The 23,514-nt window shown below is 35.0% G+C and overlaps 1 protein-coding gene across 1 annotated transcript; it reads left to right on the forward strand.

Moving 5' to 3' along the window:
- Window positions 1-911: 911 nt before the first annotated feature.
- On the forward strand, window positions 912-13,357 carry plekhb1 (pleckstrin homology domain containing B1). Its single transcript, XM_061961641.2, has 6 exons — window positions 912-1,065; window positions 5,699-5,851; window positions 5,933-6,035; window positions 10,060-10,099; window positions 10,174-10,264; window positions 13,025-13,357. The coding sequence occupies exons 1-6, from the start codon at window positions 1,029-1,031 to the stop codon at window positions 13,156-13,158; spliced, it is 558 nt and encodes a 185-aa protein (XP_061817625.2). The 5' UTR covers window positions 912-1,028; the 3' UTR covers window positions 13,159-13,357.
- Window positions 13,358-23,514: the final 10,157 nt, after the last annotated feature.

Here is a 23,514-nt window from a genome sequence, read left to right on the forward strand (position 1 = left end):
GGAGGCGTTCGGGTGGCATCCTGACCAGATGCCCGAACCACCTCATCTGGCTCCTCTCCATGTGGAGGAGCAGCGGCTTTACTTTGAGCTCCCCCCGGATGACAGAGCTTCTCACCCTATCTCTAAGGGAGAGCCCCGCCACCCGGCGGAGGAAACTCATTTTGGCTGCTTGTACCCGTGATCTTTTTGTGTTTTTTATGTTGATTTAATTTAAAAAAAAAAAACAAACAAACAAAAAAATTGATACCGATAATTAAAAAAAAAACGATACCGGTAATTTCCGATATTACATTTTTAAAGCATTTATCGGCGCATTACACACGGCGCTCTACTCCTAAGGGGGCCCAGTCTGGAGTGGGAAAAAAAGCCTCCATCGCAAAGCACATATACATATTACAACATCTCGAGACTTGCAACAGAGGGGGCGGGGGGAGTGGGGGCCACGGTGGCAGGCTGCAGCTCTTCAGGCGCTGCCCCTCAGTCCATAACCCCTATGGGATTCGCGTCAAGGGCATTGGGGGTATGTGTGTGTGGCGTATATTTTTGTGGATGCATGTGTGTGTGTAAACATTGTTTAAATAACACCGTTAGGCTTGATATTATCTTTGCAAAGGCCGGATTTCTCATTTTCTCTCATCTTCCTCATTATTAGCGAGAAATATCTAGATATACTCATCAAACCGACCTGCATGGGGGACCCCTGTCAAAGGGCTAATCCTCAAATTGTTATGTCACTCATTCGTGACAATGTAGCACATGCTACCCCCCCCCAAAAAAACATTTTATGATAAAAGGAGCACAAGGTGGCAAGGTGAAACTATAATGATGTACTGGCGAGAGTTAAAGAGGGCAAGGAGAAGTGGGGTGTGTCCAAACGGCCTAATCCACAATGATCCTCTGACTCAGACCGGACTAGGGGAAGAATAATCTGGGAGACACAAAAAGAACAGGCGGCGTCCACACAAACAGTCGGTTGGATTGCATCGTGACGATATCTGTTGCTGGATCAGACCACGGGAGACAAGAACATGGCGCTCATGAGGTCAGGCTGGCTTTGGAGACAGAGTAAGTCTGCGCCACAACACAATATACCTGTTATTTATCCTTTTAATGATCGGCTGTTGTGCGGCCACCGGGGGCGCCATTGCACCGCCATGTTCATGCACTGGTTATTGCTGTTATTGGCAGCGCTGAGGTCGATGACCACGTTGCTGGACTATTACTGTAATCGATACGGTTTTTGTACCTAAACCCTTCTATATTTTACTCTGGCTCTGTCTCTGCCCCTCTAATCCAGGGGTGTCAAACTCATTTTTTAGCTCAGGAGCCACATAGAGGAAAATCTATTCCCAAATGGGCCGGACTGGTAAAATCATGTCATGATCATTTAAAAATAAAGACAACTTCAGATTGTTTTCTTCGTTTAAAAATAGAACAACGAATCATAATGTTGTTTTTTTACACTTACATGTTGCTGTTCATAGTAGTCTATCTTCATTTGTCGTTATTGTTATAATGTTAATCCAACATGCAAAAATGCGTGGTTATCTGTTAGGGCCGTTTTTCGATTTTCACTATATATGGCAGATTTTTAAACAAACGAAAAAAGGGTTGATTTTCATTCAAATATTTCCATAAAATTGAATTTTGTGCTGTTTTCCTTTTATGGATTTTTACTTTTCCAGATAAACACAAAAATCGAAAAAATGTTCATCCAAAATGCTAAAATGCGTGGTTATCTGTGTGATGACAAACTGAACCGGAAGCAGTATTTTAGCTTTCCCTTTGCGTTTAAAATCAAAAAACAAAGTTAGGGCCGTTTTTCGATTTTTACTATTTATGGCAGATTTTAAAACAAACAAAAAAAAGGGTTAATTTTCATTCAAATATTGCCATAAAATTGGATTTTGTGCTGTTTTCCTTTTATGGATTTTTATTTTTTTCAGATGAACACAAAAATCGAAAAAATTTTCATCCAAAATGCAAAAATGCGTGGTTATCTGTGTGATGACAAATTGAACCGGAAGCAGTATTTTAGCTTTTTCCTTTGTGTTTAGCTTGTTTTTAGCATAACGCTAACATCTTTGTTCAGCAGGAGTCCTATTGTCGTTTAAAAAAAGTGTCATTAAATAGTTGTCCAACTTAGTGTTTATCTGGGGGGAAAAAAATCCATAAAAGGAAAACAGCACAAAATCCAATTTCATGGCAATATTTTAATGACAATCAACCCTTTTTTGTTTGCTTTCAAATCTGCCATATATAGTAAAAATCGAAAAGCAGCCCTCATTAAAATATTGCCATAAAATTTGATTTTGTGCTGTTTTCCGGTCCCTGTACCTTCCGTTCATTCTATTTCCAATTCTGAAACGCAAATAAAAAAATACAATTAGGGCTGTTTTAAAATTTTTATTATAAATGATAAATAAAACAAACAAAAAAGGGGTTGATTCCCATTAAAATATTGCCATAAAATTGGATTTTGTGCTGTTTTCCTTTTATGGATTTTTATTTTTCCAGATAAACACAAAAATAAAAAAAAATGTCATCCAAAATGCAAAAATGTGATGACAAATTTAACCGGAAGCAGTATTTTAGCTTTTCCTTCGCGTTTAAAATAAAAAAACAAAGTTAGGGCCCTTTTTCGATTTTTACTATATATGGCAGATTTTAAAACAAACAAAAAACGGGTTGATTTTCATGAAAATATTGCCAAAAAATTTGATTTTGTGCTGTTTTCCTTTTATAGATTTTAATTTTTCCAGATAAACACAAAAATTGAAAAAATTTTCATCCAAAATGCAAAAATGCATGTTTATCTGTGTGATGACAAATTGAACCGGAAGCAGTATTTGAGCTTTTTCCTTTGTGTTTAGCTTGTTTTTAGCATAACGCTAACATCTTTGTTCAGCAGGAGTCCTATTGTTTAAAAAAGTGTCATTAAATAGTTGTCCAACTTTTTGTTTATCTGGGGGAAAAAATCCATAAAAGAAAACAGCACAAAATCCAATTTTATGGCAATATTTTAATGACAATAAACCCTTTTTTTTGTTTGTTTTCAAATCTGCCATATATAGTAAAAATCGAAAAACGGCCCTCATTAAAATATTCCCATAACATTTTATTTTGGGCTGTTTTCTGGTCCCTGTACCTTCCGTTCATTCTATTTCCAATTCTGAAACGCAAGTCAAAAAATACAATTAGGGACATTTTTCGATTTTGATTACATATGGCAGATTTTAAAACAAACAAAAAGGGGTTAATTCCCATTAAAATATTGCCATAAAATTGGATTTTGTGCTGTTTTCCTTTTATGGATTTTTATTTTTCCAGATAAACACAAAAATCGGAAAAAAATTCATCCAAAATGCAAAAATGTGATTTTAGCTTTTCCTTCGCGTTTAAAATCAAAAAACAAAGTTAGGGCCGTTTTTCAATTTTTACTATATATGGCAGATTTGAAAACAAACAAAAAAAGGATGATTTTCATGAAAATATTGCCATAAAATTTGCTTTTGTGCTGTTTTCCTTTCATGATTTAAATTTTTTCAGATAAACACAAAAATCAAAAAAATGTTCATCCAAAATGCAAAAATGCATGTTTATCTGTGTGATGACAAATTGAACCGGAAGCAGTATTTTAGCTTTTTCCTTTGTGTTTAGCTTGTTTTTAGCATAACGCTAACATCTTTGTTCAGCAGGAGTCCTATTGTTGTTTAAAAAAGTGTCATTAAATAGTTATCCAACTTTTTGTTTATCTGGGGGGAAAAAATCCATAAAAGAAAACAGCACAAAATCCAATTTTATGGCAATATTTTAATGACAATCAACCCTTTTTTTTGTTTGTTTTCAAATCTGCCATACATAGTAAAAACCGAAAAGCGGCCCTCATTAAAAAAATGCCATAACATTTTATTTTGTGCTGTTTTCCGGTCCCTGTACCTTCCGTTCATTCTATTTCCAATTCTGAAATGCAAATCAAAAATACAATAAGGGCCGTTTTTCGATTTTTACTATATATGACAGATTTTAAAAACAAACACAAAGGGGTTGATTTCCATTCAAATATTGCCATAAAATTGGATTTTGTGCTGTTTTCCTTTTATAGATCTTTACTTTTCCAGAATCAAAAAAATGTTCATCCAAAATACACAAACGCGTGGTTATCTGTGTGATGACAAATTGAACCGGAAGCAGTATTTGAGCTTTTCCTTTGCGTTTAAAATAAAAAAACAAAGTTAGGGCCGTTTTTCGATTTTTACTATGTATGGCAGATTTGAAAACAAACAAAAAAAGCACAAAACACAAAAATCTAAAAATGTTCATCCAAAATGCAAAAATGCGTGGTTATCTGTGTGATGACAAATTGAACCGGAAGCAGTATTTGAGCTTTTTCCTTTGTGTTTAGCTTGTTTTTAGCATAACGCTAACATCTTTGTTCAGCAGGAGTCCTATTGGTCCGTTCATTCGATTTCCAATTCTTAAATGCAAAACAAAAAACAATTTTCGGGCCATTCTTTCTATTTTCATTTCTGAAACAAAAGTTAATGAGACTTTTTAAAAACAACAATAGGACTCCTGCTGAACAAAGGTGTTAGCGTTGTGCTAAAAACATGCTAATGACAAAGGAAAAGCTAAAATACTGCTTCCGGTTCAAATTGCCATCACACGGATAAACACGCATTTTTGCATTTTGGATAAGCATATATTCGATTTTTGTGTTTATCTGGAAAAATAAAAATCCATAAAAGGAAAACAGCACAAAATCCAATTTGATGGCAATATTTTCATGAAAATCAACCCTTTTTTGTTTGTTTTCAAATCTGCCATATATAATAAAAAACTAATTTTGTTTTTTGATTTGCGTTTAAGAATTGAAAATAGAATCAACGGAAGCTATCGTCGTTTTAAAAAAAGTGTCATTGAATAGTTGACCAGCTTATGTTTCAGAAATGAAAATAGAAAAAATGGCCCGAAATTAGTTTTTTGATTTGCATTTAAGAATTGGAAATAGAATGAACGGAAGGTACACGGACCATTTTCACTTTTTATATTACGAAACAATTTGCACCCAAAAACACTTGGCTCTCCAAATACCACCATAATGACCAATATCAAAATACAGTGGCGTAGTAGGCCTAAGTATTCATTAAAACCAAGGCAGCGGTTTTATCTAACAAGTATATTTCATATTTTTGGCCACAGTTTGAATAGTAACACTGTGTTTGAATATGGGGAAATAAAACACTGTACTGTACAGTTTGAGAATGACTGTTTTAGACAAATATAGACTCAGACAAATGTGTGTATCTTGGTGGAAATAATAATAATAGATTTTATTTGTAAAAAGCACTTTACATTGAGTAAACAACCTGAAAGTGCTACAGTGTATAATAAATAAAAATAAAATAAAAATAAAAAAATAAAAACTAGAATAGCCAAATAGCTAAAACTAGTATGCATATATCTAAAAAAAAAAGCTTTTTCTTTTTTCAAAAATAAGGGTTTTTAAGCCTTTTTTAAAGCATCCACAGTCTGTGGTGCCCTCAGGTGGTCAGGGAGAGTGTTCCACAGACTGGGAGCGGCGGAGCAGAAAGCCCGGTCTCCCATTGTTCGTAGCTTTGTCCTCGGAGGTTGGAGGAGTTTAATGGACATATTTTAGCTGTAACCCTGTAAATAAAAACTATTGTCTGCCGTCTAGCGTCCGTACTGAAGCGCTGGAAGTTAAACTGGTGCGACCTTTGGGTGGACGGTAGTCTCTGCTTCTACAAGAGCGACAGCCGGCGAGAGCTGGAGTACCGCGTCAACCTCAAGTTCACGTGCGTGGACGTGCGGAGCGGCCTGGAGTGTCGAGGTACGAAGCGCTCGCCTTTTGTTGCGTATTCACCCCTAATGCTCTATTTTGAAATGTATACATCTTTTTTTCCAACTTTAGGCGTGACTCCACCTGAGACCAACCCCCAGGAGAACGTCATTACGGTGCAGCTGAAGGACGGCTCAACTATGAACCTTTGTGCCAACAGTGAGGACGAGTCAATGTAGGTGTATTTGCACAGTAACAATCATGGCACTACCAAAAGACTCAGAGAATGAAGATCTTTTCAAAAAAGAAATCCTGGATCCGGATCAGCCCCAAAATGTAATCACTTGCTCCTTATCCCATTTCTAACATTTCCTGAAAGTTGAATCAAAGTCCGCCTAGAACTTTTGGAGTTATCTGTAGCGGAATGAAAGAAAAGGAGTGAAACTTGTGGTCAGAAATCCACTCTCTTTGTCTCTGTGGGTGTAGGCGGGGAAGCTCGCATATACAAAACCCAAAATCAGTGAAGTTAGCACGTTGTGTAAATCGTAAAAAAAAACAGAATACAATGTTTTGCAAATCCATTTCAACTAGAGATCCTCATGCTCTCTCAGGGAGAGCATGTCCCAAATTCCAAGCTGCTGAAGCATGTTAAAAAAAATAATGCACTTTGTGACTTCAATAATAAATATGGCATTTTTTTCCATAACTTGAGTTGATTTATTTTGGAAAACCTTGTTGCATTGTTTAATGCATCCAGCGGGGCATCACAACAAAATTAGGCATAATAATGTGTTCATTCCACGACTGTATATATCCGTATCGGTTGATATCGGAATCGGTAATTAAGAGTTGGACAATATCGGAATATCGGATATTGGCAAAAAAGCCATTATCAGACATCTCTAATTTCAACCTGTATTTAATTGAATAGACTGCAAAGACAAAATACCTTGGCTTGGCATTGTCTTGCTGAAATAAGCAGGGGCGGCCATGAAAATGATGTTGCTTGGATGGCAACATATGTTGCTCCAAAACCTGTACGTCTTGTCTTTGCGGTCCATTCAATTGAATATAAGTTGAAAAAGATTTGCAAATCATTGTATTCTGTTCTTATTTACCATTTACACAACGTGCCAACTTCACTGGTTTTTGGTTTTGTAATATAAGCGGGGAGTAACGTATTATTATTATTATTCAGCTCACTCCCGAAATCTATTCACTTGTTCCTTATCTTATTTCTGACTCGTGCCAATAGTCCAGAAATACATACAGAAACTATCGAGTCATTTTAAAATCACAATACAATTTCATAGTCGACGACAAAACGACTCAGATAGTGAAGATTATAAATTAAAAAAAATTAAAATCCTGAATCCAGATGGTGATCCAGATCAGCTCCTAAATGTAATCACTTGCTCCTTACCCCATTTATGAAATTCCCTAAAAGTTTCATTTAAATACGGCCATAACTTTTTGAGTTATTTATAGCGGAATAAAAGAAACAAAGTCTAAAAAAAAAGAAAAAAAAGAAAAAGAAAAAAAAAGAAGTAAAACGTTACTTTTATTTTTTTTTAAATCGATTTTTGAAAGTTATGAATCGATTTAGAATCGGTATAATAATTATAACAAAACGTTTTCGAAATAGTTTCGAAAAGCTCCTTCTGGTTGCATGGAGATGGCCTAAAAATGTAATTTAAAACATGTATTATTTTACAAACCCCCCCCCACCCCCCAAAAAAAGTATAATGTTATTTTATTTTATTTTTTTAATTGATTTTTGAAAGTTATGAATCGATTTAGAATCGGGATAATAATTATAATGAAACTTTTTCGAAATAGTTTCGAAAAACTCCTTCTGGTTGCATGGAGATGGACTAAAAAGGTATTTAAAAAAAAATATTATTTTAGAAAAAAAAGTACAATATCCATCCAAAAAAAAAAAAAAGTCAAATTCTATAATTTTTTTTAAGATTGATTTTTGAAAGTTATGAATTGATTTGGGATCGGGGTAATAATTATAATGAAACTTTTTCAAAACAGTTTCAAAAATCTCCTTCTGGATGCATGGAGATGGACTAAAAAGGTATTTTTTTAAATGTATTATTTTAGAAAAAAAAGTCCAAAAAAAAGTCAAAAAAAAAAAAAAAAAAAAGTAAAATGTTATTTTAATTTTTTTTTATAAAAAAATCAATTTTTGAAAGTTATGGATCGATTTAGAATCGGGATAATAATTATAATGAAACTTTTTCCAAATAGTTTCGAAAAACTCCTTCTGGTTGCATGGAGACGGCCTAAAAGGTGTTTTTCAAAGTGTATTATTTTAGAAAAAAAGTACAATACATAAAAAAAAAAAAAAAGTTAAATTCTAGAATTTTTTTAAGATTGATTTTTGAAAGTTATTTATTGATTTAGAATCGGGATAATAATTATAATGAAACTTTTTCAAAAGAGTTTCGAAAATCTCCTTTTGGTTGCATGGAAATGGCCTAAAAAGTATTTATTTTAGAAAAAAAAAAAAAAAAAAGTATAATTTTATTTATTTTTTTAAATCGATTTTTTAAAGTTATGAATCTATTTGCAATTCAAAATAGTTTCGAAAAAGCTCCTTCTGGTTGCATGGAGATGGCCTAAAAAGGTCTTTAAAAAAAAAAAAAAAAAAATTTAGAAAAAAAGTTAAAAAAAAAAAAAAAAAGGTTACATTTTATGGGGTTTTAAATCACATTTTTGAAACTTGTGAATTGATTTAGAATCGTGATAATTATAATGAAACTTTTTCAAAATTGTATTCTTTTAGAAAAATAACAAAGATAATTCTTTTTTTTTAATCGATTTTTGAAAGTTATGAATCGAAATTATAATGGAACTTTTTCAAAATTGTTTCGAAAAGCTCCTTCTGGTTGCATGGAAATGGCCTAAAAAGGTCTTTAAAAAAGTAATTATTTTATAAAAATCATAAAAATTTCCAAATCGATTTTTCAAAGTTACGTGTAAAAAAAATTTATGTAATAATATATAAATATTACATATATGTTATATTGCTACAACGGTACATTTTTAGTCTACTTTATACCTGCATTATCCTTTCCATTCTTACACTTTCCATCCTTTGTAACTGAGCTACAGTATGGAACAATTTCCCTTGTGGATCATTAAAGTTTGTCAAAGTCTAAGTCTAAGTTTAGACTCGGGATAATAATTATAATTAAACATTTCAATATAGTTTCGAAAAGCTCCTTATGGTTGCATGGAGATGGCCGAAAAGGTCTTTTTTTTAAATGTATTCTTTAAAAAAAAAAAAGGAAAATTGAATTAAAAAAAAAAAAGTTAAATTTTATGTTTTTTAAATTGATTTTTGAAAGTTATATGAATCGATTCAGAATCAGGAATTATAATGAAACTTTTTCAAAACAGTTTCGAAAAGCACCTTTTGGTTGCATGGAGATAGCCTAAAATTATATTTTAAAAAATTTATTATTTTCGAAAATAAATAAATTTAAAAAAAAATAAATAAAATAAAATAAAAATATATGCATATACATGTAATTGTTTTTATTTTTTTTTGAAAATAAAAATATATTTACATTTTTTTTATTATTTTTGAAAAAAATAAATACAATAAAATTATATATATATAAATATTTTATAATTTTTTTTTAGAAAATAATACATGTTTTAAAATATCTATATATATATATATATATATATATATATATATATATATATATATATATATATATATATATATATATATATAATTTTTGTATTTTATATTTTTTTCTCGAAAAAAATACATTTTTTAAAATATCTTTTTAGGCTGTCTCCATGCAACCAGAAGGAGCTTTTTGAAACTGTTTTGAAAAAGTTTCATTATAATTTTCCTGAAAGAATACATTAAAAAAAAAAGACCTTTTAGAATTCTAATATATATATATATATATATATATATATATATATATATATATATATATATACATACAGTATATATATATATACATATAGTATATATATATATATATATATATATATATATATATATATATATATATATATATATACATACACACATTTTTTATTTATTTTTTAGAATTTTTTTTTTTTTAAATCGATTTTTGAAAGTTATGTATCGATTTGGAATCAGGATGTTACATGTTACTGTTAAAACATCATTAAAATGTCTAATTCGCATAATAGGTGACAAAAAACAAACAAACAAACAAGAAAACTTGGATGTGTTCTTGTTCCTTTTCTCCCCTCCCCAGAGCCTGGAAACTGACCATGCTGGAAACCAGGAGGAACCCGGTGAGCGGTCGGCGTTCTTGCACTTTGTTTACCATGAAATATGTCGCTTCCCAAGACCGTGTTCTCTTCCTCAGGTGTTGGCGTATGACCCGTACGACGACTCCTACCAAGCCGTACACCTGAGCCGCTATCAGACCGTCTACATGACGCCTGGAGCAGGACCAGGTACAGTCCAAAGTCAGCCACTGAGAGCATGGACACTATGGTTTAAAAAATGTACTAAAATAAAAAGTAAAAGCCACTATGTTGAAGGGCTGTGAATCTTTGGGCACCACACGATTCGGTTTGATTCTCGGCAGTAAAGATTCGATTCAAAACGATTCTCAATTAAAAATGAATACATTTGAATAACATTGGGTGCCAGTTCTATGATGAACTACATTCCTCTATAAAATAGATAAATGTTCATGACTTAAAAGAAACTTGGTGTTGTTTAATAAAATTCTACCCAAACATTGAATAAAGTCAAATACAAATAAGGCAACAAGTATACAACACCAGATAAATAATACAATTAAAAAAAATAAAATATATATATACAATTATTATTATTTTTTTAACGATTTTTGTGAATCGATTAAGAAGTAAGAATCGCGAATCATTCGAAACTAAAACAAATTCGACACCCTTATTTTGTATATTTTGTGTTTCTTATGCTTCACTGATAGTGTTTTAGTCTTAAACTGTTATCCGTTTGAATGGATAAGCTTTCATTCTTTTAAATATTGGTTTGTACTACGGGTTTGAATCTTTGGGCACCAAACGACTCGATTCCATCCAATTCCTAGGATTCAGAATCGATTTGAGATCAAACAGATTCTTGCAATGTATTATTTGGTATCAGTTATAATGAAACGTTCTCAAAACAGGCTAGAAAAGCTCCTTCTGGTTGCATGGAGATGGCCTAAAAAACACATTTTTAAAAATGGATTCTTATTAAAAAAATCGGTATGAATAAGAATCGCGATTCGAATGTTAATCGATTTTTTGTGAATCCCTCGTTTGTACTGTAGCACTTTAGTTAAATAAAAAGTGTGTAACAAATAAAATCAATTATTATTATTATTTCTGGTACCAAATCCGGTATTTTTTTTTGGCACCGATCGAATCTCGCCATAAAATCTAACAGTGCCACGTTACGGTACCTGGGCTGTGCCGACTCTTTGCATCACTCCAGCAGCACTGAGAGCGGACTCTAGGTAATATTGCCATTTTCAATGCAAACAAAGAAACGGACTCAAAGAACCCCCCACTCCAACGTAAGTTAACTACACACTAAAAAAATGCTGGGTTATTTTGATAACCCAATATATGAGTTGCTAGTGTTGGGTTACATTTTGGAGTTATTTTTATGAAGAGCAATCCATTTTTTGGGTTATAAGGGTATTATTTTAACTCAATTTCTGGGTTTTCAAAAATGATTAACCATTTTTGGGTGGTTTTCCATCAATTAACGCATTTTTTGGGTAAAAGGCTTTTTTTTAATTAAAAAGTTACTTTTTTCTTGAAGGGAATTTTATTATTATTTACAATCACCCAACATTGAGTTAGCATAACTCAACTTTTGGGTTAAATAATTCAACCCAATAGTTTGGTTGGGAATAACCCAACATTAAGTTATCATAACTCAACTTTTTGGTTAAATAATTCAACGCAAAATTTGGGTTGAAAAAATGTACCCAAAATGTTGAGTTAAAAAAACTCAAATAAGGAGTTTGTCCTTTTCTGAACCAGCAGTTGGGTTATTTTTCAACCCAACATTTAATAGTGTATAAGGCACCATTTTTCCATAATTGTGCTAGCTTGACATGAAAGGAAGGGCTGGACTTAGTAGCTGGGGAAAGGGAAGTCTGGACTTCTCTTCTTAGGCTGCTGCCCCCGCGACCCGACTTCGGACAAGCGGAAGAAGACGGATGCATGGATTTTACATGGCCATTCAAACAACCTCCAAATGTGTGAATGAAAACTACAACTAAGATGCACGCTGGAATCAAACAGCTGGTGCATAATAAGGAACAACACTTGCAGTATTTACACTTTTTAGAGCGCAACAAAACACCATAAACTATAGACCACTGCCACCCAACGTCTTTGACTTGCAACTGTAATTGCAAAAGGTTATCATAATCAGCTAATTTTTAAATATTGCAATAAAAAATTACAATTTATTATATATATATATATATATATATATATATATATATAAATATATATATATATATATATATATATATATATATATATATGGACTGGACTCTTACTATTATGTTGGATCCACTATGGACTGGACTCTCACAATATTATGTCAGACCCACTCGACATCCATTGCATTCGGTCTCCCCTAGAGGGGGGGGGGGTTACCCACATATGCAGTCCTCTCCAAGGTTTCTCATAGTCATTCACATCGACGTCCCACTGGGGTGAGTTTTTCCTTGCCCTTATGTGGGCTCTGTACCGAGGATGTCGTTGTGGCTTGTGCAGCCCTTTGAGACACTTGTGATTTAGGGCTATATAAATAAACATTGATTGATTGCTATATATATATATATATATATATATAAAAATATAAATAACATGTATATATATACAGTATATATATTTTGTCACACACACACACACACACATACATATATATATATATACAGTATGTGTATAAAAAATCTATTAACACACGCACAAAAGTACCCTTACTGGTATCGGTAATTGGTAGCGTATCGGTTCAAATGTGAAAGTTTATACTACATTATATTGTATTGATTTTTCACACTTTTTAAAAGGCATGTTTTTTTCTGCCGATTGCACCTGTATCCTGAGGTACTATTAACTAACCGCACTACTACTATTACTATTAACTAACCGCACATAGAAATTCATGACATCAGCCGTGTTTACTTTTTGAAAAGGAACATTTCCTCCCATAAACAGGTACCCACCATGTGATCGTTCGGAGGGACCCGTTGGACGGCGCATTCGACCACCTGGCGCTGGGACTGCTGGCGGGCATGGCGGCAGGAGCGACCATCAGATCCTTCCTCTGGGCGCCCGTCCTCTTCTGCTGAGCGGCATCAATGGTGCACCTGTAGCCTGTTAGTACAAAAAGAAAGAGCTTAACACCCGGATATAGCAAGGCTTTACTGGCTTTTGAAAACAAATCATTTTGCTTATTAAACCAAATGCATTGTATATGTATATATATATATATATATGTATATATACACATATATATACAGTATATATATATGTATATATATATGTATATATATACATACATATATATATACATACATACACATATACTGTATGTATATACATATACATACACATACATATATACCGTATGTATACATATACATATATATATACATACATACATATATACTGTATGTATACCGGTATATATATATACATATATACACACACATATATACCGTATGTATACATATACATATATATATATATATATATATATACATATACACAGGGACGTGCACATGATTATAGAGGGGCAGGGGCTCAAAGTCAGAAAAGGGCAGGACATTTTTTTTTGGTCCTTTACACAATATGGAAATTAATGTAAAATTAAATTTGCTAATAGGAAGCTAACTACTTAGCTGTGTGTCCTTTGTAGGTAAAAGTGATTGCCATTTCTTTTGTGTCAACAAATTATTGTCATAATGAGTTAATTTACATTATCATAGGCTTGGAAGACATGAAAAGCAACAAAACACTGGTTTATTATTAGGCTATTTATTGTTAAAGATAAGCACTTTAATATTGAACGTTGAACAGTGCAACATGAACTTTGAAAAAAAATACAAAAATAAATACTCCAATGGAAAAAACTTCAATGAGAAAATCTGTCCTTCTTCCCTTAACTTGATGAAAACACCATCAAGTTGTAACTTATGGTCTTTCTCACTTAATGCTCAGACTAAACAACTGAAACGCAATACAGGGCCAAAAATATGGACCAGGGGCCAGTAGAGGGCTGTAGGATGGAGGCCACCCATACCCAAATATGCTCCTCAATGTCAATTCAGGGCTTCCATGATGCTAGTACTTGGTTTTAGCCATGCATTAAGAGGTCTGCTACCCTTAGCTGCTTCCTGGCGCTCCTTCTCATTCCTTTTCTCTATCCTTTCTTTTTTTGGCATAGTGCTGCAGGCATAATCAACATGAATCAAGTTTAAATACAGATGGTAATATTCCTAACAGATAACCTACATCTTATATCCCCAGAATGCTGAAATTATTATTATTATTAATAATAATAATAATAATAATAATTATTATTATTATTATCATTATCATTCTTCTTCCTATTATTATTGTTATTATTATCATTATTATTATTATTATTATTATTTTGTTAACCCACACAGTAATAGCAAAGTCACAATAAACTTTATATCTAAACCTCTACTGTGAGAGAAATGTGATGCGCCGTGCATTTTATTTTGAAAATTAACCTGGTGTTTTATTTTGTATTTTGTACACTACTTCCTGTCCCGCACGATCCGCTCTGCTCTGTACGGAATTGATGTGCCGTGCTCAATTGATGCGCCGTGCTCCGACGTCCGGCAAAAACAGAAGCTGACACATTGAATAATAGAATAATACAGCGTTTTTCTGAAATATGACACATATTAGATGCTGAATAAGTGGACGGCGACTAGACCATAACTCACAGGTTCAAGTTGCTCCACTGTCACGTGACGTCTCCTCAGGGGCGCAGTTGGCTCTCTCTCCTCTCACTTACTCACTCACTCGCCCTCTCTTACTCTCTCTGGCGGAAGCGGCAGGCTCAAACAACCCGGTATTACAAGAAGAGTTTTTGTACCGCTGTTTTTTTTACATCCCTGACAGGAATTTATTAATGTTATTTAAAGAAAAAAAAAGAAAAAAACCACACACACAGGCAGAGGGCACTTTTTAAGACGAGGCAAAAAAGGGCAGGGGCTCAAGCACCCATAGGGCCCTATGTGTGCACGTGCCTGCATATACATATGTATACACATATATATATATATATGTGTATATAATTAGTCTGCTGACATATGCAGTAACATATTGTGTCATTTATCATTCTATTATTTTGTCAGCATTATTAAGGACAAGTGGTAGAAAATAAATTATTAATCTACTTGTTCATTTGCTGTCAATATCCGCTTACTTTCCCTTTTAACTTGTTCTATCTACCAGTGACGTGGTGTCACCATGAATGTTACCATGAATTGATTTACGTGAACCCCGACTTAAACAAGTGGAAAAACTTATTGGGGTGTTACCATTTAGTGGTCAATTGTACGGAATATGTACTGAACTGTGCAACCTACTAATAAAAGTTTCAATCAATCAATCAATCAATCAGTCAGGAGGCGTAAAAGGCTTAACCATGAGATGTTCAAAAACGAAATAATAAAATAAAACAAGTTTGAATATTTCTCTTTTGGTCTATGCTTTCTATGGGATTTTGCTGCGGTTCCTGTATATTTTGATGATTTTCATGGTCAAAATCGCGGAAATTCCCTGTGTTTCCTGATGAAAATAACGCGGCAGACGAGAAGTGAGGCAGACACAGGTGGTGCCTCCACGGCTACACACAAAGTGCATTGAGCGTGTGCGTGCGAGGCGGAGCGTGCTTGTTGCCACGGGGGAAAAGGCAGGCCATGAGGCAGCAAGTACCTCTGCCTCAAGGTAGGGGGCGATATATTGTCAAGTTGCAGTTCAATGCCTCTGCAGTACTCTGACTCGCCACACTAGCTCGCAGATACAAGGCTCTCCAGCGGAAGCCATACTTTTTTTTTTTTAAACTGTATTTGTAAAAAACATAACATTTTTATTAGAGTAAGCCAGCATTTGTGGGTGTTTTTTGTCAGATGCAAAAATATTGTTTTAATGCTTAAATTAATGTGTCTGCCAATATGGAGGATTATATACTCTATCCAAGATGAAATACTTCTCTAAACTGGACTTTAAGACACAATTAATGTGGTCTTACAAAGTAGGTTTTCATGGAGGATAGCTATTGCTGCTTCAGATACAAATACAGAAAGGTAAGATACACTCACAAAACTTGATTTCTTTTGTTAAAAGCAAATGGGACCAAAAAGTATTTAATAACAACTTTGTCAAATATTTTTTGGACCCATTTATCATATCATAATTACGGAGCCCCTAAAGGGACATGGAGGGAAACAAATGTTTTGCGAGATCTCGCAATACTTTTTGCTGTCACAGTTGGGTTTGCAGCTTGCTGCAGGATCGTTCCTCCAATGCTTCACGGACTACTCCGGACGACAGCGTGAGGTAGGAGTTGGTTTATTTCACTTGAAATAGAACAAAACAAAAAACTTACTTAGCACCGGAATCAGGAATCAAGACCAGGAATAAACAAAGGTGACTGTTGCATGCAGCAAACAACGAAGCTACAATGAAAAGGCAGAACTAAATAGAGTCTCTGATGAGCAACAGGTGCGCTAAAAGGCAGGTGAAAATCATAAGTAACCATGGTGACTGAACTCAGGAAGTGCATAACCAGGAACTTAAACGGAGTCCAAAACAAACCGATAACACAAAACATGATCCGACCACGGATCATGACATTTGCGAGATCTCGCGATACTTTCGCGAGATCTCGCAATACTTTTTGCGAGATCTCGACCATAATACGATTTGATGTCTTTATATGTTAGGCCAATACTAAAATATGAATCAATAAACTTTTCCAATGGATGATGGGTAGGCTCCTCCATCGCTTTGTCTTGTTTCACTTCCGGTTCACAATCGCTGTGTCTGTTTTACTTCCGGTTCACTGACATAGGAAAAAACTTTTTGCGAGATCTCTCTATACTTTTCGCGACATCTCTCTATACTTTTCGCGACATCTCGCGATACTTTTCGCGACATCTCGCGATACTTTTCGCGACATCTCGCGATACTTTTCGCGACATCTCGCGATACTTTTCGCGACATCTCGCGATACTTTTCGCGACATCTCGCGATACTTTTTGCGACATCTCGCGATACTTTTTGCGAGATCTCGCAATACTTTTCGCGACATCTCGCAATACTTTTTGCGACATCTCGCAATACTTTTCGCGAGATCTCGCAATAATTTTCGCGACATCTCGCAAAAGTTTTTTTTCTTATGTCAGTGAACCGGAAGTAAAACAGACACAACGATGGAGGAGCCTACCCATTATCCATGGGAGAAGTTTATTGATTTCTATTTTAGTATTGGCCTAACATATAAAGACAAAAAAATGGTATTCTGGTCCCACAAAAGAGCACAGATAGTAGGTAGGCTCCTGCATGCTCCCGCTCCTCCATCGCTGTGTCTGTTTTATTTCCGGTTCACTGACATAGAAAAAAAACCTTTTGTGAGATCTGGCAAAACATCCATGTCCCTTTTGGGGCTCCGTACATAATATCATTATGATCATGTTTTTATGAAAGCGAATTACTCCCTTCTTTTTCCTGTTACTCTAATGTACAACCTAAATCAACAATGATTCGAGCTGCACATATGAATTTAAGTAAAAAGAAGAAGAAAAAACCCTCACCTGGTGTATAGTTCACTGCACGTCACTGCTATCTACACTTCTGTTCAACTCTAATAATCACTTATTCTTCTGTTGTTTGATACTTGACATTAGTTTTGGATGATACCACAAATGTGGGTATCAATCCGATACCAAGTAGTTACAGGATCATACATTGGTCATATTCAAAGTTCTCATGTGTCCAGGGGACATAGTTCCTGAGTTTGTAAACATAATATAAATGAGAAAAAAAACAAAAGAAGATTTTGTGATGCTAAAAAATGTCGATGTAATCATAGTAGTATCGACTCCCTACGCTCCTGTACTTGGTATCATTACAGTGGATGTTAGGTGTAGATCCACCAATGGCGTTTGTTTGTATTGTAGTATCCCGGAAGAGTTGGTGCTGAAGGGAATTCTGGGAATTTGTTCTGTAGTGTTTATGTTGTGTTGCAAATATTCTCCCAAAAAGTGTGTCATTGTTGTTTAGTGTGGTTTCGCTACATGGCACATGTTTATGACAGTTTTCGCGTTGTTCACACGGCCACCCTTTGTCAGAGTTTGTTGGTGACGAACCCCAAGATGCAGAGATGACGGCAGGCATTGAGTGAGAAAACATGATTGAATTAAACACTATGGCAAAACAACAAACAAAAGGGTAACGACAAAAGGCGCGCACAAGGCGGAGAACAAACTTGGCTATGAACTAAAATAGCACAGAGGCTAACTGTGGACAAAAACAAAAACACTTACTGTGACACGAAGGAACTAGGACATGAGCAGAGTGAAACAAAAGTAGACAGAGCTGCAACAACAAGTATTAAGACAGGTAGTAATGACATTGGCAATGACAATAATCCAGCACTGACTGGAGGGGAAGGCAGGTTTAAATAGCAGCTGGCTGATTGACACCAGGTGTGGCCAGGTGCCAATCAGCCACAGCTGAGGGGAAGCAGCACTCAGGGAGACAAACAGGAAACAGAACCAAAACAAGAGCGCTGACAGGAAATACTACACACAGAGGAAAAACTAAAACAACCTAAGCCTGACACCCTTAGTGTGACATGTATGGTTGTTGACCAAGTATGAACTTCATTCACAATTGTGTATTGTGTTCAAAATTAAGATGACTGATTCAATGGGTAATGATTGATCATATTGTGAAATCTTGTCTTGACTTTGTCAACTGTTGACATTGCGTGCCATGATGGCGATGATCTACAGTGCATAGCGAAGCATGTTAAGCTACCACTCACTCCTTCTACTGGGATAATACTTAATAAATGTGCTTGGCTTGTCTCCTCGGAGACAAGGATTAATGATTTAGAAGTAGTTACACAATGTTGACTGCGGCTAACTAGCGAGCTAGCCACTTATTAAAGCACCTCTTCCTGAGGGTGTTTCAGTATTATAACTTCAGTTATTAAGCCAAAATTCGACCGTTCACCCTTTTCTGTCTAAACACTGTGTCTGCTTGTAAGTACTCTGTGATTGTGCACTGCCGAACATGCCCGTCGTGCGTGACGGTGGGGACCGGTACTTTTTAGAGGCGGTATAGTACCGAATATGGTTCATTAGTATTGCGGTACTATACTAATACCAGTATACTGTACATAAAAATACAGTAGTGTTTTGTATCCATTAAAAAACAGGCAGAGGTATATTTGATGTCTTGGGCCACTGTGACATTATACACAGTTTGAACAGTAACACTGTGTTTGAATATTTAACCAAGTAATTCTTAAGCGTACTTACCACAGTTTAGGAGTCTCTCGCTCTGGCCTTGGTCCTGCTCGAAGAAGATAAACACAACGAACGCACCGCATCTTTTCTATCATGCACACACACTGTATCTTAGGTCCTGGAGGAAGAAGTACCAGGTGCGAGGAGAGAGAGTTGACAAGCATGCACAAGTTAACTTTCAGTTTCGTTCAACACCAAGGAAGACAAAAGCATATGCGAAGGGCGACCATTTTAGCGAAGGCTCTGGACCACAGGTGTCAAACTCAAGGCCCGGGGGCCAGGTCATTTTATCTGGCCCGCAAACATCTGGAAATGCTATGTGTCAATAAAGTACTTCATATTTCTCACTAAATGTCATTGATTTTTTTCATTTTGACAGAAAAATATATGTACTTGTGGAGGGGGGCGTGGCCTGCGAGCCTGCCGCAGAAAAGGGTGTGCCAGGACCGGCCTGGAAGACAGCAACAGGTGAGTAGATAACCCAGGTGGGCCTTGTTATCTAATCACCTGTTGCCTTTATTAGCAGCAGCCGGACGCAGGAGTGAAAGACATTTTACTGGAAAGCAAAAGCCTCTGCACATTGATGAAAATAAAACAAGTGTTATACCCTGCATTACGGGCTCCCGTGGCAGTCCGAAGAACCCACTAGAGGGCAACCTCTACAGTACTATTTGAAATGATTGCAACAAATATTACAGTATAGTGTCATACTTTCCAAACATATTTTGTATAAATAAAAATACTTAACTTTACAGCAAACTACCCATCAAATGAATAAAAATGACAATACATTTTACGTTGTTCTTTACAGCAGTGGTCCCCAACCTTTTTGTAGCTGCTTGAAAATTTGTCCCACGTATGGTAATTTATTTTATTTTATTTTATTTTTTTTTGTCATAAAAAAATACAATCATGTGTGCTTACGGACTGTATCCCTGCAGACTGTATTGATATATATTGATATATAATGTAGGAACCACAATATTAATAACAGAAAGAAACAACCCTTTTGTGCGAATGAGTGTGAATGAGTGTAAATGGGGGAGGAAGGTTTTTTGGGTTGGTGCACTAATTTTACGTGTATGTTGTGTTTTTTATGTTGATTTAATAACAAAAAATAATTAAAAAAATATTTTTAATTTTTTTTAAATTTCTTGTGCGGCCCGGTACCAATCGATCCACGGACCGGTACCGGGCCGCGGCCCAGTGGTTGGGGACCATAGCTTTACAGCATATTACTGTAAATAAATAAAAAACGACTACTGTTTTTTTTGCGTTAAAATTCTGTTGACTGAGCTGCCAGTTTTTGACTGTAAAATCTACGGTTGTAGTTTTTAACGGTGTATTACTGTAACCGGAAAGACGGTACATTGGTTTTTACGGTACAAAAACTGTCAGTTAAGTTGCCAGAATAAAAAAAAGAACTTGTACTGTTTTTCCATTCACAATATAATCCATCCATCCATCCATTTTCTACCGCGTCTTCCCTTCGGGGTCGCGGGGGGCGCTGGAGCCTATCTCAGCTACAATCGGGCGGAAGGCGGGGTACACCCTGGACAAGTCGCCACCTCATCGCAGGGCCAACACAGATAGACAGACAACATTCACACTCACATCCACACACTAGGGCCAATTTAGTGTTGCCAATCAACCTATCCCCAGGTGCATGTCTTTGGAGGTGGGAGGAAGCCGGAGTACCCGGAGGGAACCCACGCAGTCACGGGGAGAACATGCAAACTCCACACAGAAAGATCCCGAGCCCGGGATTGAACCCAAGACTACTCAGGACCTTCGTATTGTGAGGCAGATGCACTAACCCCTCTGCCACCGTGAAGGGGGGTTATATATAATGTTGTAAAAAAAACAAAAAAAAAAAAAAAAAAAAAATTCTGGCAACTAAACTGCCAGCTTTTCCATAAAAGCCCCCCCAAAAAACAGTGGTACTGTTTTTACATTTACTGTAAAATGTTGTAAACCCCCCCCCCCCCCCCCCCCCCCCCCCCCCCCCAAAAAACGCTATATTTTACTGTAAAGTTGTGTAAATGTAAAGTTTTTACTGTAAAATCGACAGTCTACTTAAAATAATTTTAGGGCTGCAACTAACTAATTTGATAATCGATTAATCTGTCGATTATTACTTCGATTAATAAATCGGATAAAAGAGACAAACTACATTTCTATCCTTTCCAGTATTTTATTGAAAAAAAAACCCAGCATACTGGCACCATACTTATTTTGATTATTGTTTTTTCAGCTGTTGCAGTTTATAAATAAAGGTTAAAAAAGAAAAACAACAACAAAAAAACGTAGCCTCAGCGCATGCGCATAGCATAGATCCAACGAATCGATGACTAAATTAATCGCCAACTATTTTTATCATCGATTTCAATCGATTAGTTGTTGCAGCCCTAGTTTTTACGGTAAAAAAAACGTCAGCTAAGTTGCCAGAATAAAAAAAAGAACTTGTACTGTTTTTCCATTCACAATATAATGTTGTAAAAAAAAAAAACATTCTGGCAACTAAACTGCCAGCTTTTCCGTAAAAGCCCCCCCGGAAAACAGTGGTAGTGTTTTTACATTTACTGTAAAATGTTGTAAACCCCCCCCCACCCCCAAAAAACGCTATATTTTACTGTAAAGTTGTGTAAATGTAAAGTTTTTACTGTAAAATCGACAGTCTACTTAAAATAATTTTAGGGCTGCAACTAACTAATTTGATAATCGATTAATCTGTCGATTATTACTTCGATTAATAATCGGATAAAAGAGACAAACTACATTTCTATCCTTTCCAGTATTTTATTGACAAAAAAACAGCATACTGGCACCATACTTATTTTGATTATTGTTTCTCAGCTGTTTGTAAATGTTGCAGTTTATAAATAAAGGTTGGAAAAAAACAAAAATAAAAAACGTAGCCTCAGCGCATGCGCATAGCATAGATCCAACGAATCGATGACTAAATTAATCGCCAACTATTTTTATCATCGATTTCAATCGATTAGTTGTTGCAGCCCTAGTTTTTACGGTAAAAAAACGTCAGCTAAGTTGCCAGAATAAAAAAAAGAACTTGTACTATTTTTCCATTCAAAATATAATGTTGTAAAAAAAACAAAAATTCTGGCAACTAAACTGCCAGCTTTTCCGTAAAAGCCCCCCCAAAAAACAGTGGTACTGTTTTTACATTTAAGGTAAAATGTTGTAAACACCCCCACCCCCCAAAAAACGCTATATTTTACTGTTAAGTTGTGTAAATGTAAAGTTTTTACTGTAAAATCGATAGTCTACTTAAAATAATTTTAGGGCTACAACTAACTAATTTGATAATCGATTAATCTGTCGATTATTACTTCGATTAATAATCGGATAAAAGAGACAAACTACATTTCTATCCTTTCCAGTATTTTATTGAAAAAAAACCCAGCAAACTGGCACCATACTTATTTTGATTATTGTTTTCTCAGCTGTTGCAGTTTATAAATAAAGGTTAAAAAAACAAAACAAAACAAAAAACGTAGCCTCAGCGCATGCGCATAGCATAGATCCAACGAATCGATGACTAAATTAATCGCCAACTATTTTTCATCATCGATTTCAATCGATTAGTTGTTGCAGCCCTAGTTTTTACGGTAAAAAAAACGTCAGCTAAGTTGCCAGAATAAAAAAAAGAACTTGTACTGTTTTTCCATTCACATTATAATGTTGTAAAAAACTATGTAAATTTAACACAAAAATTCGGGCAACTAAACTGCCAGCTTTTTCCGTAAACCCCCCCCAAAAAACAGTGGTACTGTTTTTACATTTACCGTAAAATGTTTAAATTTTTTTTAAAAGGCAATATTTTACAGTAAAACTTTGTAAATGTAAAGTTTTTACTGTAAAATCTACTTAAAACTAATTTATATAATTAATAATGAAATCAAGAGGTTATTATGAATAACTTACATAACTGCCATGTGGACCTCAATGAAAACCAGTTTGACATCGCTGGTCTGGACTTTGGACAGCTCGGTCTTCTCTCAAAAACTAGTATTGCGTTTGTTTGTATAGAATAAATATCGTCAATTTTCCTCACCTCTCGTTATTTCGACAGCTTTAGAACTAAAGAATCTGGGAGGGTCCCGATAC

The sequence above is a fragment of the Nerophis lumbriciformis genome, linkage group LG09 (assembly GCF_033978685.3).
Source record: "Nerophis lumbriciformis linkage group LG09, RoL_Nlum_v2.1, whole genome shotgun sequence".
Lineage (NCBI taxonomy): Eukaryota > Metazoa > Chordata > Actinopteri > Syngnathiformes > Syngnathidae > Nerophis > Nerophis lumbriciformis.